Source organism: Toxorhynchites rutilus, chromosome 3 (assembly GCF_029784135.1).
Source record: "Toxorhynchites rutilus septentrionalis strain SRP chromosome 3, ASM2978413v1, whole genome shotgun sequence".
Classification (NCBI taxonomy): Eukaryota; Metazoa; Arthropoda; class Insecta; order Diptera; family Culicidae; genus Toxorhynchites; species Toxorhynchites rutilus.
Genome location: NC_073746.1, coordinates 250,027,192 through 250,047,976, shown reverse-complemented (window position 1 = coordinate 250,047,976; position 20,785 = coordinate 250,027,192). Strand labels below are relative to the sequence as shown.

At 35.7% G+C, this 20,785-nt stretch overlaps 1 protein-coding gene across 1 annotated transcript in view; it reads left to right on the top strand.

Annotated features, from left to right (window-relative positions):
* Positions 1-774: 774 nt before the first annotated feature.
* The window catches only part of LOC129774124 (lipase member H-like), a 28,686-nt gene continuing 8,675 nt past the window's right edge, over positions 775-20,785 (top strand). The window contains exons 1-2 of the mRNA XM_055777824.1: positions 775-1,601; positions 11,276-11,521. Of these exons, the coding sequence (XP_055633799.1) occupies positions 794-1,601; positions 11,276-11,521 (1,054 nt within the window). The 5' untranslated portion in view covers positions 775-793. The remainder of the gene's footprint in view (positions 1,602-11,275; positions 11,522-20,785) is intronic.

Here is a 20,785-nt window from a genome sequence, read left to right as displayed (position 1 = left end):
AATTGTAATTGTTCTTCTTATCATGCATCATTTTAGTTTTGATTTTAACTAATTCATTAGGAAGTTCAGCAAGTTCGTTCAGTCTTCTGTTGTCGTGTACTAAGAATAAATATGTGAGCGCCGTGAAATAAGTGAAATTCCAACAGTTTCCATAGATTGATGCTACAATAAAGCTTCGAAGTAATTTTAGTACTCTACAACACAGGACAGTGGGTTTATTTGTTTTCAACGAAGGGAAAAGAGCTGCCCATGATGGAGCTTGAAACTTGGCCTAACTGTATCAAATTAACGTTTGTGAGTTAGTAATTGTTCTGACTTACGTACTTTCCTTGTCCAGGCACATTTATTTCAACATTAGCATCGATCACAATCAGCCACCAGTTCACGATCTGTTTTCATATATCCGTGAACATTTTTTTGTTAAATAGTGCAATGTCAAAAATAATTATCAAATTATTCCACATTATGCGGAGCTCCCATCAAATGATGTTGTCCTTCACGCTTATCTTACTTGGTCAAAAATTTCCCACGATAAGCTCACAATCCGCATATCCGGACTGACTCCCCCGAGCTAACACAAATATGTAGGTATTTACCTCACGTTCCCGCCATTATGTGTTATCTATAGTTCTTCTGTTGCATGCAGTTGTTAATCTTATCTTCGGTAGTTTCAAGATGACAGGTACTTAGAGATCAAGGCCAGATTATCGACTTTTTATGAACGATCGCAAGCAGTGTATTTGTGGTTCAGTACATTTTTAGTGTTCGCTTCGAAAGGGTTTAGTCGAGAAAAATGGTCTCTCCGAGTTTAAGGGCACTTTGTGTGGTTTTACTTCACTTAGCAAGAATCGGTGGATTTCCATTGAGCTCAACCGAATCGAACGGCACCACCGACTGGGTACTGATTCCGACAGTGACAGGTGAATTGGTCTGGACCCATCCACTCGTTGTGGAAGCTCAGAGTCGATCCTGGGATATGGGCGAGTCGGAAATAGAGTTTGTGTTTTTCTCTAGGAGAAACTCTATCGGAACGGCACTTAAGTGGAACGAGTTGCATACATTGGGCAACGATACTTTTGTAGGCATGCACCCAACCCGGATCATCATACATGGCTGGCAGAACAGTCGATACTCTCCGATTAACTTTAACATTCGTGAGACCTACCTTATCATGTGGGATTACAACATAGTGGTGGTGGATTGGTCAAAGTGTGCTCTCAACTGGAATTACATTTCGGCGGCGTCCTGTGTGGAAATTGTGGGCAGAACGTTAGCTAGAGTTCTCGTTGATTTGGAGACAACTCGGGGAATGTCTTTGGACAACGTTTACCTGATCGGTCACAGTCTTGGTGCGCACATCGCCGGAATTGCAGGAAAATACATTCCACGGGGTAAAGTGTCAACTATTGTTGGATTGGATCCGGCCTTTCCACTGTTTTATCTGGATCGACCGAATAATCGAGTCGCCACTGGAGACGCTACGTATGTTGAAATAATTCATACGAACGGGGGTATTCTGGGCTTTCGCGATCCGTTGGGATCGGCCGATTTCTACCCGAATGGAGGCATAACACAACCGGGTTGTGGATTGAATATTGGAGGTGAGATATTTTTAGATATTAGATGTTATTACATATCAGGGGATAGATGGAAAGAATGAGACTAGAAAAGTTTTGTCAATGTTCATACAATCATAACTCTTCGGAAAATATATGCATGATGTCTGGCTTTGGGGCTAAAATCAGGATTTTTTCATCTTGTATTTTTCTATAGTACGAGATTTTATTGATATTTATATTATTTCCCGAAATGTTAATCTATAATGAATTGAATGCCAATAAACGTTTCCGAGTTATATGGAAGGTACGCGCCGTCGTGGAACGTAGAATCGACAGCTGTATTGTGAGGTATCAAGAACAATCAGTGACAACATTCCATTCCATTCCAAAACCCGAAAAGTTATTAAAAATATTTATTTGATTGAAAAATTATTTTTTTTTTAAGTTATCAAAAATAATATTATGATAAAACGTTAAACAGGGCGGACTCGATTATATACATTCTCCAATTTCTTTTAACTGAATATAATCGAACAAAAAAAAATTTTTCAAATGTTCTATATATATGAATGCTTAGTTTTTTTTAACAAACCTAAAAACAATAATGTTGATTCATCCTGTTAAAATCAGAAAATACTTTCCTCATATAAAAAAAATACATGTATACGGAATCTTAAAGGAAGTGACAGAGGATCATGTTTGATGATACAATCCTTCTATGCATATGTTTGAATTTCAACAGTTACAGAGTTATTGAATTTATTTATTGTTCCGGACTAGTTGCCTTAAACTGGCTCTACTTCAAGAAGTACGCTAAGTAGGACGATTCTGTTGGCAAATGGGAAATTTGTGTACAGAATATATTTGTGAAACATCTGAATTAGTGGATTTAAAAACATTTTGGAACGAAAAAACTTAAGAAATAGCGGTTTTGAAAGTGTTATTATTATTTAAAACCCACAAATTCATAATAAACTTGATTGTTTCTGCCACCCAAAATGAAGCTATCTAACCACTCTATAATTTGTTCTTTGAAACCTAACTTCTATCTTTCTTTATTCCGCTGCAATATCATTAGAAATAATTCATGGTGAGCCTTTAATCAGAATTTTCCAAGATCACGATTTTTACTCCACTAAACATATAATAGCCAATAAAATTTCGCCTCAACGTCGAAATATTATACTTTTAACTTTAACCAAAAAGTAGGTTAAGTTGGGGTGATTTGGACCACCCCTTTATCTCAAAAAGGACGCCTCAACATTGGATTTTTTTATAATTGAGATGTGTGTACCTAACGAAAAAAAACTTAAAAAAAAATTTGACAAGCGGTAGCATGAACAAAGAAGCACTTTGATTGCAAGAAAATGTAAGTTTTTCGATCGTGGTTTCAAAGTTTTTTCTCGGCTGATTTAACAAACTTTTCGTGTATTGTACAGTAAAGTTCCTCGTCTACAAAAGAGAAACCATTTGGTGCAGTGAAACTGTAAGTTTGATAACAGCAAATGAAATAAATTGCATTTTAATTCTGGCATGCTGTGTGGGGTGATATGGATACGTAAGTGTGAGGTGAATTGGTTATACAGGTTTGGGACTTTTCTTCGGTCTAATTGATTCCAGATACCGCGGAATAACAAAAAAAGGATGGACAGACAACGTTGGAAGAAGAATAAAGAGTAACGCAGGCGATTGAGGAAGGATTTTCTTTGTACAAAGCATCGAAAATGTTCGAACAAAAGTGAAAAGATTCATGCAGAATTCGAAATGGTCTGAATGCAATTTATCTTGCCCCCCTAATATGAGGGAAGAGATTAAAGTGGATTTCTGTCTAGTTAAGAATAATTTTGTGTTCGAATAAAGGAAAGTTTGCCGCTATACTATATCTACATGCCTTTAAATTGAATATGCCGGCGCTGAATTCATATATTAAATGTTAAATTGTTGACCATTGGGTGTCACTAACCCTCAGGCCCCCCTTTTAATCAGACTTCATGATCATATTTACATAACATTTCGAAAAAAATCGTATCAATTCAACGTGTGTCGTTCTAACCAAGGAAAAAAGAAGAGATACAGTATAAATATTGCGCTCACTCTTTTTATCCTTAGTTCTAAAGACGAATGAACTCTTTAGTTTAATCCTCTTCTGGTAGTTACAATAAAGTCGAAAAGTTGAGTGGTGTTGATCCCCCGACTGCCAACTGAAGCGAAGGTAGAGAGTTCTGGTAAAACTGTTTCCTATGCTACAAATAATAATTACTATTACAAGTCGGAATCGATTATCCGTAGTATTTTGGTTTTGATTTTTTTATCAGCAATTTTGAATAATTTGTTAATATATTTTATAAATATGATTATTTGAACAAATTTGAACGTAACTAAGTAGAGAAGGGGCTGGAATATGAGTTGTTCCATACAACTAGTTTTGATTATATACGTCGAAAATTCCAAATTTAAATGAATACATTGATTTAATATTTAAACATACTCAATATCATAATTTAATGAGATATGAATGTAGCTAAGATGAGCAGGATCCGTTTAATATGTTTAAATTCGGTTATTTCGAATGATCATATACACACTGTCCAACTTCTATAAGACCAACCTGATTCTATTTCGTTGCAACACAAACAGTTAGAATTTCAATGAAAAATTCAAAACGATCGGCTGATTTACATGTCAATAATTGGTAACTTTGCCATTTCGATTAATGACCTTGAAAATTCGTGTTGGAATACTATTTACCAAATTCTGCTGATCGGATTTCTCGATATTTTTCCATTTTTCCGAAATTGCGACCTTGAGCTCTTCAATCGTGGTGTGAAGTTTTCCCTCAGTGTAGATTCTGCGTACAAGGATCCCCCCTAAGATTTTCAACAGAATTCAAGTCTGGAGGGCGAGCCGGCCAGTCCAAAAAAATTGTTTTTGGTCCCTAATCCATTGCTTAGTTTACTTGCTGGTATGTATAGTAGCATTGTTTTGCTGGAATGTGAATTTTTTTGACGATATCCACGCAAAAACGGTAGGAGAGGGGATTCCAGAATATGTATGTAATCCTTGAATGATGTGAAAGCTATCTTGAGCTTTCCGGCATCCCGCCCAAACCATGCACAAGTCTCCACCAAAATTCCTGGTTGAATAATACTGTTGCTTTTTCCGTAAAACACGCCAGTACCCGTTGAAACCTTGAGGACCATCAAAATTGAACTTTTTTTCGACAGTGGAGATAACCTATACATTGAAGAACTTTTCGTTATGGTATATAGTAAAATGTATTCTTTTGGAAACATTCTTTGTCACAAGCTTTGGCAAAACTCAGACATCTTCCGATGTGAGATGGTGTAAGATGAGAAGTTTTAACCTTTTGGATCGTCTCTATGTGAGAGTTTTTTACCAAAATTTGACGAATTGTCACCCGAGCAGTTAAGTAGTTGAAATATTGCTTTATTTGAAAATGCGATTTTTAAGGGATTCGAACCTGTTCTAGCTATTTCCCGCTTATCCCGGTCAGAGAGCTTCGATTTACGTGGAGCTCTCTCCTTCTTGCCGTATCTTTGAGGAATCGCCAAATAAATGAGCACTACTTGATGGGATCGTCCATTCCGATGAGAAATTTCTCTGATACCAACATTTTCTTGGTGGAATGCATCGATTTGTCTTTCTTCTCTCTCCGTGAGGACTTTTCCCTTCGGCATTTGTCAGATTTAAGGTGAAGATGGAAGCTAGCCACAAATGGCTGCCACAATGGCGCTCATTTCTATTATCTCCCTCCCTCTTCCCTCGCTCGAAAATCAATAATTTTGCGAAACATTGTGGAGAAAATGATTGTTTTCGCACACTTCTCATCAAATTATATCAACCAAACTCTAATCAATTACTCCCAAGATACTAAATTTTCATCTGCCGTCGCACTGTATAGTGAAAAACGTCGGAAAACTCGAGCTAGTGCTCTGAAAGTTGAATTTTCATTTATCAATTTTCCGCAATGGTTTTGTTTGTATTGGTGAAAGCATCGTTATTTTTTTCGACACTGATACCAGATAATATCATCGAAACAGCTATGAAAACCACTCAATAAAATGTTATTCCTGAGTCATAGCGTTTCATGTGATGAAAATCAATAGAATAAAATTGTGTTGATATCAATACAATTATTATATGAGTTGGACAGAGTGTATAATATGATCATTCGAAAAGTCATGGACGTAGTAAGGACAAGGAAAAGTTGGGGTAGGAGTGTTGAAATTGTTGCAAAGAACACAAAATAAGTGATAAACCTTTGCATCCGCTTGGATAGTCCTTTGATTTATTGGATTCTCAAAAGATGTCTAATTAGCATCTTCATATGTTACGATATTATCGCAGAACAAATTCAATAACACTTGTTTGGCAATTTATTATTCATTTCAGTTTAAAAACAAATTCATGATCAACGATGTGCATGAGAGTGCCAATGAAAATAGTCATCTCAAATTTACGACTTCCAAAAAAATGTTGATTCCCTCGAAAAAATACACTATATAACATTCCAGCCCAATAGGACTATATTTACTATTATCACAAAGACGCCAAAGCTTGAATCTTCCAAAAACCGTAAAATCTCCCAAGAGGGGAGTGCAAAGAATCGGAGTTTTGAAAAAAAGATGATGCCAAATGACTTTAAATTTCATGAAACGTTGAGATCTACTGTCGATTTTTTGGTCATCTAAATCCCCATGTTAGATTTTTGATAAAATCCCTTGGGTATTTTACGGTTTAAAAAAACTGAAACTTTGACGGCTGTGCGACACTGGTAAATAAAGTCCGATTGAGCTGAAATTTTGCATAGGGTATTTTTTTCGCGGGAATCAACTCTTCGCAGGAAGTCCCATTCGAAAATTCGAAGGTCACTTTTTCCCATACATTCATTGGCACTCTAATGTGCATAATATGCAACAAAGCAAAAATTAAAAAGTAACTTTTTTCTCTAACATATTTTTACGAAATTATCGCAGCAGGAATTGCTATTCCGTTGGCAATCCGTTTTCCCCAGCCCTAGTAAAAAAATTTTCAATTCCACATAAAGCCTTATGTTTCATTTGAAACCCAATTTTCGGACTCTTCATTTTCATCAAACTGATGAAGCATTCGCACCCTCGGCAGTCGAAAACGAATTTTCATCATCGTAGAAATTTGTGTTTCGATGCAAAACAATGTTAACTGTGCCATAGTCGATCAGGGCCTCAAATTCCACATCTTCGTCGTGTACGTTATTGTCCTGGTCAATCAATTTCTGCAGAATCGGAAGTATGCGTTATTTTTCAACCGACAACGGGATATCAGCATTCTTCATGACTTGACAATGGAATCAACCAGTACCTCGTTCCAATCCTTCCAAAGCTTCGTGCCATTACGCAACGGTCACCCATAACCGCCCATAACATACCGTTTGTACATAAAGAAGACAATCCCTCAAACCAACCAAGGCCAATCGAGTCGTATTGGGCCATACTGTCTCAAACGGTGTGCGAAAATGCCCACCAACAACTCAAATCCCGTATCAACAGATGTGTCAAAAAAGTTGATCTCAAGGTGGTGTTCAGGAAAATTGATGTTCAAGGGCCACTATCTGTCTAATTGTTTCACACCTTAAACGCACATTGTATGGACTTGTGAAAATGCAATAAATAATTGAATTTTAAAAAAAAAGTTGATGGGTCTGAGCCTAGAGACTTGGATGGGATCTTGACATAGGACTAACATTGTGTCCAGTAATTGTATTTGAAGTGAGTTTTTTCATTGGTAAAAATTCGTATTTTTTTCTTTTTTGAAACATCAAACGAAAGCCCTGCAAAAAAACCGTTTACTGTATGAACTTGTGTTTAACACGATCCCGCCGTTTTTCTGAATAATCCACTTTCGTTTGTTCAAATATGATCAGAGGGTGTTTCCCCAAGTGGCATTCGTTTATTGTAACATGCTACGAATCATGACACAATGACACAATAACGACCAGTGCTGAAAATATTCACGTTCACGACATTAAAATTCGGCGAATTTCTGCCTTCCTTGTATTGAAAATCTACTGCTCAAGCGAGAGTCGATAAATATGAAACAACACTATCAATGAACCCCAGTGGAATGAACATCAACATCAGCTTGCCATGAAGTTCATTTTTCATATGCATCTTCCTTTTCGTCATGGTATTCGTAAGGTCGAAAATGAAGATCATTGCGTGTTAGTGAAAATCAGAGCACAAAATTCAACGTCGCCAATTGAGAGTGCAATCGATTAATAGTAAAGGATGGCAACTCATCACACAAAATTCTTGTTTATGACGACTTCGGCAATGGAATGTATAGAACAACTCTTGCTACGTTTTATAAATCTACTTACGATTGCTCGGAAATGGCATACACCACCATTTATATGTGCAATGGGTGACACGTTTTCAATAAAAATTCACTGCAAGCGATGAAGATCAACTTATCACGTACGTTAAGTACGTTAACCTAAATTTATTGACAGTAATGAAAGTGCCTGAATGTAGGCTTTTCGAAATTCGTTCATGCTGTTTTCGATCAATATACCAGACAAAGTTCACGCGTCTCGACTCTTGTGTTATACTCATTATGGTGTTAAGTTTCAACAGAAGAGAATTCATCCAATACTGGGAAAAGTCTGATTCCTTCATTCGTGAATAAATTTTGATAATCTGTGGCACTGATAACGACACGAGGCAGTCTAGTGGTACGCGCCGGCGTGAACGTGTTAAACGTGTTAGATGAGATAACGTGGTAGAATCCGGAACCACATTCTGTTAAAAAATGTACACGAAAATACCATCGAAGCCATTACTATCCTTTTCTTCTGTTTATTCAATTATTAAGAAGAAGACAAGTCTGTCTAACAAGTCTGAATAATTAAGATCTATATAAATATAAGCCTAAGTCAAATAAATCTATGACTACAATATACTAAAGATAAAGATAGTATTTTCTCCTTCCAAGATTATCCCTCATTTGAACCATATATAGACAATCCCATAGTCTATATATGGTTCAAATTGATGAAAATTGGAAGCATTCCCATTTCCTCATACATTTGTTCTGTCCATTTGTGTGTGTGTGTAAAGCAATTAATATCGCTTGTTCTTCCTTGTTTTGCGTCATCACATGTCTTCGTTTCTGATTGAGCTGTGGACGCGACCAAATTACTCACTCGCTGATGGCTCTGGCATTGCAATCATTGATATAAGTGTGTGTATATTTAGTTACTTCAAGCCATCGATATATGGATATTTGTATGCGTACGTGAGTGCTTCATAACCCGTACGTAAAAATAATGCATCTTCGCTACGCTGAAACCCCATTTTTACCTGCTCCCGTGTGCATTGGCCCTGTAACGATGCAACAATCGCCTAATTTTTTATGCTATGATTGACGATTGTTTGGTGTTGCAAATTATGCAGTCGTAATCTATATATATAAAAATCTTGTGTCACGATGTTCTTGGTCGAACTTCTCCGAAGCGACTTGACCAATTTTCATGAAATTAAACGTAAAAAATAACAGTATGTTAGGCATGAGAATAGGTCGTAAACTATATTACAAACCACTGATATACCGATTACTGAATAATTGATATCGGTTAGAGGTGTCCTATGCAGAAAAAAACTAATTTTCTGAATAACCTGTTATCTGTTTTTTTTTCAATTTGCCTTAAAAAATACATAAAAACCTAATTTTTCATTTTCTCAATCCCATCCCTTATTTTTAACTTTTCATTTTGCAATTTTAGTATTTTTGTATGCACTATATTAAAAAAAATCAATCACCACTTATATTTATTCGGAAGTATTCTAATAACATCATGAATTATTTCGACATTTGTTTTTCATCAAGGCAGGGTTACCACATTTCCATAGAACGATTAAATTTGACCCGAACGGATTTCAGAATGCAAAGTCGATTTCGATTGAATCCTGAAATCTTTGGGTAGTACCATATTCGCCTCAGCTGAGCAAAACATTCAGTGCTCATATGATCGTTGAGTTCTGCAGTTCGGTGAAGAGTAATAAATAAAGTCCGTAAGTAAGGGAAGCTATATGGCTGTGTATCAAATTCAGATTACCGATTTGAATACTCATAGATTGAATGATAACAACGAGATAATGGGTTACAAAATTGCACTGTATATCCGCTCCAGTGTAGTTGTTTGTCGTATCTTTGGGCTCCCAGTTCATGAACGGAGCCCAACAGTAATGAATTCGGCCATCGATTCACAAAACGATAAGCGACCATTTTTCATCAACGAGATAGCATTTGAACGAAATTAATATTGATTTTCTTTATTTATTTTTTACTTTTTCCGCTTCACACTATACTCAACATATTAAAACTTTACATCAAACATGTCAGTTACGTAAATGAAGTACATTAAAATAAGAAAATTTGTGGGTTTTTTGTTATCGACGGCCATCGGCTGTAGTGTTCCATTCCTTCAAATGTTTACGAATCCCATTCCCACATACCATGAATGAAACCATTCGAACACACTTACATTACAATAGTGTTTTTTACAACCAAACCAATATATTCACTAGGAATAATTTATATGGCAGAAAAACGTTTGCCGGGTCAGCTAGTGATAAATATAAACAAGGAGGAGAAATAGCGGGAGGGAAATATTTACGATAGGGTATTGCTAATGAATCTCTTCTGAGACAAATATTCAGCCTTTTTCCAAGCAGTTAACATTGTTTGTTTTCTGTCATCAATGCATTGAACTGACGTTATGGTGAAGCAGGTGTTAAGGTTGTGCACCAATAATTATTTGGAGAATACCAAGTTATTCAATAAGTAATATTAAGTTGTTAATTTTTTTTTGGGCTCGCGTGCCAGTGGCAAAGCTGCTTTCAACTAGGATTGCATTTGCGCTAATCTTGATCATAATGTAGCAGTGCTACTCTTTTCGAGGTTGTTGAGATTAACAGATAGAGTTTATTTCGTTTATTTAGTCACCAAGTAAGTAAATGTCGTTCTGAAATTTTGTATGTGATTTGGTTTCGCTTGTCAGTAGTACAACTTTCTCCACTGAGGACGACAGCTGTGCTTATCTCGAGCATGTATTGTTCTGAGAGCACAAGAACAAGGCATCAAACAATTATCGTCAAATGATTCTACAATAAAAAAAACCGGGGCGACAAAACTTGTATGATTATTTCAAAATTTTCGTAGCATTATCAAATAATATCCGCAGTTATAAACAAGCGATTTGAATTCAACTACAAGGTAGTTCTACGTCAACAATCCGGTCGTGTCTTGAACACAACATCCTATATTTTTTTACTATATTATCTGTTCGTGTTTCAAGCTAAACTTGCTGGATAAATTTCCTGTCTAATCGTATATAACACAACATATGTCGTAATAACGATTTGAATAATATGCGCTTGGAATCTCTTAATGAATCGTTACATTTTTCGTAGAGTTACCCCACTATATAGAAATCGAAGACATAGTCCTATGTCAAGAAACGAAACATGGTTTCACTAAGTACCGCTAATTATGACTCACCCGTTTCCATTGAAGAAAAAGTTCGAAAAATATACTTTTTCTCTGAATCTTCAACTATATGGGTGGTCTTATCATGAAATCATAAAAGGCACTGTATAAAGTCAATTTATTCAATCGAGATGTAAACTAACATACATTTTACTATATACATACAGGATTGTGCTCACACTCGCGTTCCTGGAAATTGTTCGTGGAGTCGCTCCTTGAGCCAGAGGAAAATTTGATGGCGGAAAGGATCGGTTCGCTGGGTGATCTCCCCGCTATCGGATTAAATCGGATCGGCCGAGCCAAACTCGGCGGAGAACCTTCGAATGCTGCCTGTGGGGTCCTCGGCCTGTACTATATCAACACGAACGATCGCAGTCCCTACTTTGGTAAACATCATCGCTATCTTTCGCAACGTAATGAAACTGTTCGCAATTATAAGAATTGACACAATGCTCGTTGATATTGATTTTCATAAACCCAGGAACGATATGATGACAGCCAGTCCGTTGGGTTGGGTAAGAATTCAGTCCGTAATGTGATTGCTAGGCAATAAACTCGTCAGATTTATGCAATTTTGACTGTCCGTTCCAAGCAGGCAGCCCCAGATGGCCATTAGCTAACGAGAAGGAAGATCCCATACCGAAATGGCGAGAAGACGTGATGCAAAACTGCACAAACCATAGACGGAAAACAATGCTATCTATTATGTCTGCCTTTTTAAAAACTAAGACAATTCCCGTCCACTTTACGACCCACAAGAAAGCAGTCGTCGGCGAGTGCCACCGGTGATGGATGATAGCAGAATTTAACGACTTTTGACAGTGCAGTTAGACTTTTTGCCCTTGGATTGAAGGGGTGTATTGAATATTCATGATCGGAGTGAATTACCCCAAATTTAACAGTTTAATTATCGTTTCTTCAATTCCCTTTGCATAATTTTATCGATAATAGTTGTCAAAATGAGGGTCTGTAGAGGATTGCGTCAGTATTCACTGCGGTAAATAAAGTGATCATTTAAACGCGAACTCTTCTAGACAAAGCGAAATCCCGAAAATAGAAACTGTTCAATACACGGCGGCCTTACGTTATGGCGGGTTTACATTAGGGAGATCTATAGATATAGATGGATTTATTCACGTGAAAATAGGTGTAGACGGGTGAGAATAAATATGATACACTTATTCGAGGTATATACAACTTGAATAAATTCAGCATATGTAAACGCTTGTGAATTTCTCACTGGTGAGAAATCACTAAAGTTGGATGCAGTTCTACTTCAGGTGAATAAATTCACCGAAAATATGGATTTATTCATTATAGAAGTTCACACTAGTGTAAACGGTTGATGCGATTTCTATAAATCTCATCATATTTCTTCACATGAATACATCACTAGTCTAAACCCACCCTTAGTCTCTGGAATAAACTTTTTCCAAAAAGCGTCTTTAATTGTCGACATAAAAATAATGAATGAATTCAGCATCAAAACCAATTGCGGATCAATTGTCTCACTTGTAAGAGAAGCAAACTTTGATTGGATACAAAAAAGTTGCCAGCAAAACTTCCCTAAAATTATGTTTCACGAAAACGTCAAATATCATCAAACAAAACAAATCTACAAATATGTACACATTCCAGTATTCGTCTTAGGAGTTGGCAGCACCATCTCAGATAGTAGTGAAACGTTGTGGGTGTTAAGACATGGGCCATTTAAGCAACTTTGCATACTTAAAATATTCGAAAAAGAATTAGACTACTTTTTGGGAAAAGACAAATTTTTTCTCTTAACTTTTTACAAAAAATTATAATTTAAAAACTATGATTTCTACAAAATTCTTGTCAAAAGACGAGATGTGTAAATTGTTTAAATTTTAACAAAAAAATACCAAAAATTTATTGGAAAAAAAATTCGCTGACAAAAAAGTTATTTTAAAAATTAAAATTCATTTTTCTCAAAAACGTATATTTTAAAAATTTCCAAAAAATATATATGTGAATAACCCTTACAATTTCCAACAAGTCGTCCATACATCGGAAGATGAGCACTTTTTCATGGAAAAAGTTTTTCGAACAACAACTTTTTCATGTTTTCTTTGAAAAAAATAAAACTTATCCTTATTTTATTTAAAGTCAAGATAGCGATATAGTGTATTCGATAAAGATTTAGACCATGTTAAAATATAAACTTTTGTCGAATACATCAACTTTCTATCTTTTATAGTTTTTGGAATATAAGTCATTTTTGTATGAAGACTCATGAAAAAAATAATGTTTTGCTCGTAACATTTTTGTGTGTGAATTCTCACGTTTGACATGTTCTTGACATTTTTTAAATAGCGAAAAGTTAGCAGAGCATGTAAATTGCGATAATTTATACATAAAAATGTTACGAATTAAATATTAATAGTATTTTTTCAAAGAAAAAAATGAAAAAGTTGTTGTTCGAAAAAAACTTGTTGGAAATTTTAAAGGCTATTTATATCAATTTTTTTAGAATTTTTAAAGCATATGTTTTCGAGAAAAATGAATTTTTATTTTCAAAATATTTTTTTTCAATGAATTTTTTTCCAAAAAATTCTTTGTTAATGTTTAATGAAAACCAAAATCATTTCCTATATTTCATTCTTTGACTAAAATTTTGTAGGTCTGATCAATTTTTTTTAAGTTTTTTAAAACTTTTTTTTCGAAAAATATCAATTTAATAACTATAAGATCTACAAAAAGTTGGTCAGAGAATGAAATGTAGGAAATTACTTAGGTTTTCATTAAAAATTATCAAAGAATGTTTTGGAAAAAAATTTAATAGGGAAATTTTTTTTTTTTAAATTAAAATTCATTTTTTCTTGAAAACATGTGCTTTTCAAAAATCTGAAAAAATTGATATTAATAGCCCTTAAAATTTCCAACAAGTTTCCATACATCGGACGATGGACAAACTTACATGGAAAACAGTTTTTCGAGCAACAACTTTTTCTTTTTTTCTTTGAAAAAATACTATTAATGTTTAATTCGTAACATTTTTATGTATAAATTCTCGCAATTTACATGCTCTGCTAACTTTTCTCAATTTGGAAACATGTCAAGAACATGTCAAACGTGCAAATTTGCACACAAAAATGTTACGAGCAAAACATTATTTTTTTCAGGAGTCTTCATACAAAAAGGATTTATATTCCAAAAACTATAAAATATGAAAAGTTGATGTCTTCGACAAAAGTTTATATTTTAACAAGGTCTAAAACTTTGTCGAATACACTATATCGCTATCTTGACTTTAAACAATATTAGGATAAGTTGTATGTTTCTCAAAGAAAATATGAAAAAGTTGTTGTTCGAAAAATGGTTTTCCCTGTAAAAGTGCCCATCTTCCGAAGTATGGACGACTTGTTGAATATTACTAAATTTTGTTGAAAAAAGCTAATTTTTTTTTAAAGAAATGTGTGATATTTTTATGTGAAAATTTGAACAATTTCCTACATTTCATCTATTGACAAGAATTTTGTAGAAATCATAGTTTTTAAGTTATAAATTTTTGTGAAAAATAAAGAAATTTTTTTTGCCTTTTTCCAAAAAGTAGTCTAATTATTTTTGGAATATTTCAAGTATGCAAAGTTGCTTAAATGACCCATGTCTTTACACCTACAACGTTTCACTGCTATCTGAGATGGTGCTGCCAACGGCCAGTCGAGTTGGTATGAAATCCGTCATTCACCTTAAATAAGTGATTGAAAATATTTCACTAACACCTAAGTTTTCTCACTGATCTTCGATGATCGACAGTCTTCTTTTTCCTTAATATTACGTCAGCATTTGAAATCCTACAAGTGTGTAGTGTTTCACGCCGGCTAAAAGCCGCAATATTTCATCGAAGTAGTTAAGCTCCAATCATTGTGATTTATTGATAATAAAATCTAGAAAACTAAGCCTGCTTCCGGGCTCGAAAAATGTCACCTAGTGACGTCATGCCCAAGGTTAAGTGCATACGCATGACTCGAAGCATGCGAAAAGTTGCAGAGCTTCGCCACGCGCTCAGCAGCTTCCCTCCCACCAATCAGTTCTTAGCAAAACTATTGTATCATCTTACCCGCTTCGACTGTTTCTATTGTTTAAAAATTTATGTAACATCTTAATTTTTCTTTTTACAACTCAAAATGTCACAACTTCGTATTTGCAATTTCAATTTAAGAACCGTTAAAAATTGTGAATGTGGGCAACCACCATCCAAAGTGATTGTGATACCTTGCTGGCGAATTCGATGGTTCCGAATGTCGGATGCATTATCCACCTTCACAAATCGTATTTTGTTTGATTGCACCGTCACCGGGGAGGTCATGACAGATGTAATTAGAGGACCGACCAGATCGATAATTCACACAATTTTCTCGTGTGAAGAAAAACTCTGAAGAGTTTTTTCGAGTTCCCAGCGCGCAGCATAACATTGAAAGTAAATTTGACCATCATATCAATTTATTTTTCTGTTGGAATCGGCATCCAACATGTGAACTTTGTGCTCAATCATCCAAAAGGAAAAATAACTATTATTAAACTTTCATTCACACTCATGTAAACTCCTGGGTACTTTAAATTAACACCTCATCAATTCGCGCTTCTCGATGGATTTGCTGTAACAATTCAACAGCCACAATTACTCACAATTCGAATCGCGCGAAAATGCGAATCGATGTAAACCGAAGTTCAATTGAAGCCAAGAACGGAGCGATTTTGAAGGTTGATATCGGTTATAAATAGGCAGGGTAGCATCTGATATCGTTTATTGGAATATTTATCATTCAAGCCCTGTGATCTAATTGAAAAATTGGTCGCTGAACAGTTTGAGTGTTACAGTTGCTGTTCCGATGGCAATTCATAACGTATTTAGCTCTAATCATGGATCATTAAAGGCTTTTATATTGGTATCCAGTAATAGCAATCATAATTGAAGCATTTGGCGATCGTTAAATATGTGTATTAATCAGTAATGGTCACATTCTGTGCTCATGTACCATTTCAGAGATCAGATTCAGAGAGTTCGAAGGTGCAACAATATGTTTATGTGCGGTTGAACACACCAGATTTTGATTGATGTGTGACTACAGTTAGAAAACGTCACTAAACGTCTCGACATCACTAAAATCTATAAAATTGCTCAGATTATGAAACATTCTTTGTGTGTACGTGTAACAATCACGAAAACTTAAGAAATCATTTTGGAAACATGAGATGAGAATAACGGAGTTTAACACATAACACATTACACACCTACACATTAGTTAGTTGTCTAGTTAAGTGGTATTAAAGGGTGTGTCACATCAAATTGCATCACGGAAAAACGCTGTAGAAATTTAATTTTTAGGAATTATATCTTCAGCTTTCGCTTATAATCAGATAAGAGTGTATAGATCACGTTGGCCATGCTTCACTGTCAATTTTTCGTAAATTTGGAAAAATGTCGTCGAATGAAAAAGAGCGTCGTGAATTAATCCTGTGCACTCATTTTGAGAATCCGGAGTTGTCACATCGGGACATCGGTAAGATGCTGGGAATCGTCCAATCCACGGTCAGCAGAGTACTAAAACGATACTTCGAGAACCTAACCATCGACCGGAAGGTGAAGAACGGCAAAAATGGATGCTCCGTCAGTGAAAAAGATCACAAGCGCGTATTTAAGCAGTTTAGACGTGATCCGAGAAGTTCGGTCCGGGATGTCGCCAATAAGCTGAATTTGTCAAGTTCATTCATCCAGCGGACCAAGCAGCGGGAGGGCCTGCGTACATACAAGGTTCAGAAGGCTCCTAATCGCGACGAAAGGCAAAACATGGTGGGGAAGACGCGAGCCCGGAAGCTGTACACCGAAATGCTGACGAAGCCGCATTGCCTGGTAATGGACGACGAAACCTACGTCAAAGCGGACTTTCGTCAGCTGCCGGGCCTGTTGTTCTTCTCCACAGAGGACAAATTCAGCATTCCGGAGGAGATTCGCAAGCAGAAACTATCCAAAAAGTACATGGTGTGGCAAGCGATCTGCTCTTGCGGAAAGCGGAGCGCCCCCTTCGTGATGACCGGCACGGTACACGGGCAGGTTTACCTTAAGGAGTGCCTACAGAAGCGCTTACTACCACTATTGAAGCAGCACGAGGGCCCGACCATCTTCTGGCTGGATCTCGCTTCGTGCCACTATTCAAAGGACGTGTTGGAGTGGTACGAAGCCAAAGGGGTCACCTTCGTGCCAAAGGAAATGAACCCGCCCAACGCGCCGGAGCTTCGCCCAATAGAGAAATATTCAAATATTACTGCTAGTAAGACAGGCGTTGGTCGCTCCAAATGCAATTGCAGCATTCGTTCTACGGACAATGTGGATAGAGATAATATTGCAATCTTAGCTCCCACGTATTCTATTCATTGAATATAAACAAGCCATTCGCGATTTCAAAACACAGTATTCACAATTCATCAGTCACCTAGCTAGCGACCAGACGGCAGCGAGTCTTTCAAATAACCTTTCTCAAGGACGAGTGTTCAGTTGAGATTTCCAAATTGGTCTTTTTCAAGGCATCACGTTATCATCAACATCGTTATCATCATCATCATCATTCAAGTCGTCTCGCTCCAGCAATCAAACATCAGTCTTTTTCAATGCTGATGTCACACACAATGGTTTTGGTCGATTCTAAGGAAGAATGAATGATATATATCGCACTGTATGGTGCAATTTTGTTCTGTGGAGGCACTGTGTCGAATTGCATGCCGTCTGGTGAAGAGTGCCTCTGTATTTTGCATCACATCACATCATTTGAATCTGTACTGGGGTGTAAGTTTAAAATTTCTGAAACAAGAGCGTTTGTTTGGGGTGCAAAGTTTCGAGCGTCAACACTTTTTGTCAGTTGTACAAAGTGGTATGTCAATCACTCCATTCGAAAGATAAAAGGTGTATGCTGTTTACTAATTGACCCAAAAACTTGTTACCTCAAAGATAGCTGACTTCAGGTACAATCTAGGCATAACGTAAACAAGTCAATTATTTTTGAACCCATATCGTCCGATTGAATAAACGAGGTGTATTTGTGTTGTTGAGATTTTAATTCTACTTTGAAAACAGTTCGTATTTTTTTGCTACACGAATTATATGTTAAACGGTTGTATAAGTTTAGAAAATTTTTTTTATATCGCTGCGTTTTGTATTAACCCACATGTGTTCAAATGTTTCCCAATGTAATTCCTAAACATATATTTTTACCATAATGATGTATTTGGAAAAGTTGTTGGAAATTATAAGCAAATTCATGAAATTTCATGAACATGACGGTATAACACGACAATCATATTAAACGCTTGAGTCAAAAAATTCCCAATCGCTCATATTTCCTCCAACCCAAACGGAATACAAATTTTCATTCGAATCAAAAATACATGTTTTTAAAATCTACATTTTTGGGACGATTTCATTTGGAATTGCTCAATGAAGAATTCATTTCCAATCCCACCAGACACAGACATGCTTCAGCAGGTCCTTGATGACAGTAGCATTGAGCTACATGTTCTGTCATTGTGAAACGAAGATCAAAAGATTTTCAGGTGGAAGAAAAGCACTTTTTGAAGAAATTATGAATGAGAACTCACTTTTCCGTTCGGATGTGTAATCGATGTAACAGAGACACATGTTTTATTTGCAAATTGTGGAATGTATTAAGCGAAAACTGTATCTGATAATAATTTTAATATAATGTTATAATTTTTTTTTTCTTTCTTTATTAAAGAGATTTTCAGCCAAAGGCTGGTTCATCTCTAGCACAATGTTATAATGACCTCACGAACTTCGTTTTTTAAAATCAACACATTCGAACATTCACGTTCTCTTACTAAACGAGCGTTTGTGGGTTCAATCCAAGAAATAATCATTGATTGGTCTTCTAATTAGCCTTGTTCATGGCTAGAGGCGATTAAAGCTTGTAATCTGAAGCTTCTGTAACAGAAAAAATCAATCAATCAATCAATAAATTCGCGATGACAAATGTAAAGTGTCGACATCTACGGTCTTGTGAAGCATATCACTCTAACAAGTTAGTAAGCCCAAAAGCAGTTTCAAACTGTTGATATTATTTGAACGCTTAAAATACGAAGTCTTGACCCTCGGTTTTTATATGAATTTTTAAAGATTTTTACCAAAAAGTGACATGGTAATATAACATTGATAACAGACACAATTCTCGTTAAAGATTCTTTAATCAACACAAACCTTTCTTAAATATGAATTGACGAAATTGAATGAATAATTCAATTGGACTAACAACGATGTGGCATTCAATTTTTCGAATTTTCCATCAAAGTTTGTCTAAATTTTTATCGATTTATCTCGCGTAACTTTGATCTATGGGCAGAGACGAATACTATAAAATAAACGCAGCTCAAATCGGATGATCTGCTCTCGAGTTTTCCGCTTAGCAACGCATTCGGCGATTCATTTTTTCACTCGACAAAACAATTAGTGGAATGGAGTGGGAAGCGGATTTTTTATTGGTGGTTTTTGAAATATCGCTCTGAATCATATGATTCGGACACTTTGTTCTAATATTTTGAAATGCTTAATGCACTGATGATATGACTATAGAATCAATATCACAATTGCTTCTTTAGAGTAATCCCTTGGTTTCACTATAATTTCATATGAGAATTACATCAGAATCATTACATAGTAGGAAAAAATCCAACAGCACTACTCATTATCGTTTGTGTTTGACGTTTGCTTAGCGTTAGCACGTGGAATTTCAATCAATATTTAAATTTCTCTCATGTTTCATCAGTTTTCATCACCGTTATCAGGTTACTGTGATTGCTTGGTAAGTGTTTCGCAGTTGACTATAAAATATAATCAAGTGTAATGTAATTTCCGTTCAAAAAAATACAACATAAAGTGTCCGAAATTTGAATTCAATCTATTCGAAATTTGATTTTTTTATGAAAAGTGTCCGAAGTTTGATTCTTATTTGCATGATATGAAAAGTATTTTATTCGATGATTTTCTTATGTTTTCAATCAAAAAGGTACCAAAGTAGAAAGCTTGGTAGCACATCAAACTAATTTATTAAAAATATCAACCAAATAATACCTGTGCATAAAGTTGAGATCCGTTTCTGCATCTGCATCATATGCCTTAAGCGTCCGAGATATGATTCTGAACGGTACTGTAATTTCGTGAAAAAAACTCATTTTTTCTGATTTTTATACAAATTGCCAGCTGAAGCAAGACAACAACGAATATTAGAATATTTCGAACTATTTGCATGAAATTTATGAAAAAATGATTCAGATTTGTGACCAGTTTGATAGTTAGCGTGTGGATTGACGAAGTATTGCGAATACATGAAAGTAGGGGGAAATTTTGCTCCCACCCAAATGTGTTCCCTAACAGAGACATCAAAACCAAGCTGTCTGGGGGAAATCGGCATTGCAAATACATAAAAGTAGGGGGAAATTTTGTTTCTACCGAAATGTATTCCCTAACAGAGATATCAAAACCAAGGTGCCCGGGGGAATCAAAAACATATAAATCAGCAGATAGCCTAACGGAATCCTACGTCAACTATGCGGTCGTGTCTCGGACACAACCCTCCTGTGACTTTTCTTGTCTGAAGACTATTATGAAGATCATTATTCTCATTTATTTTTAAATTACTGTGAAG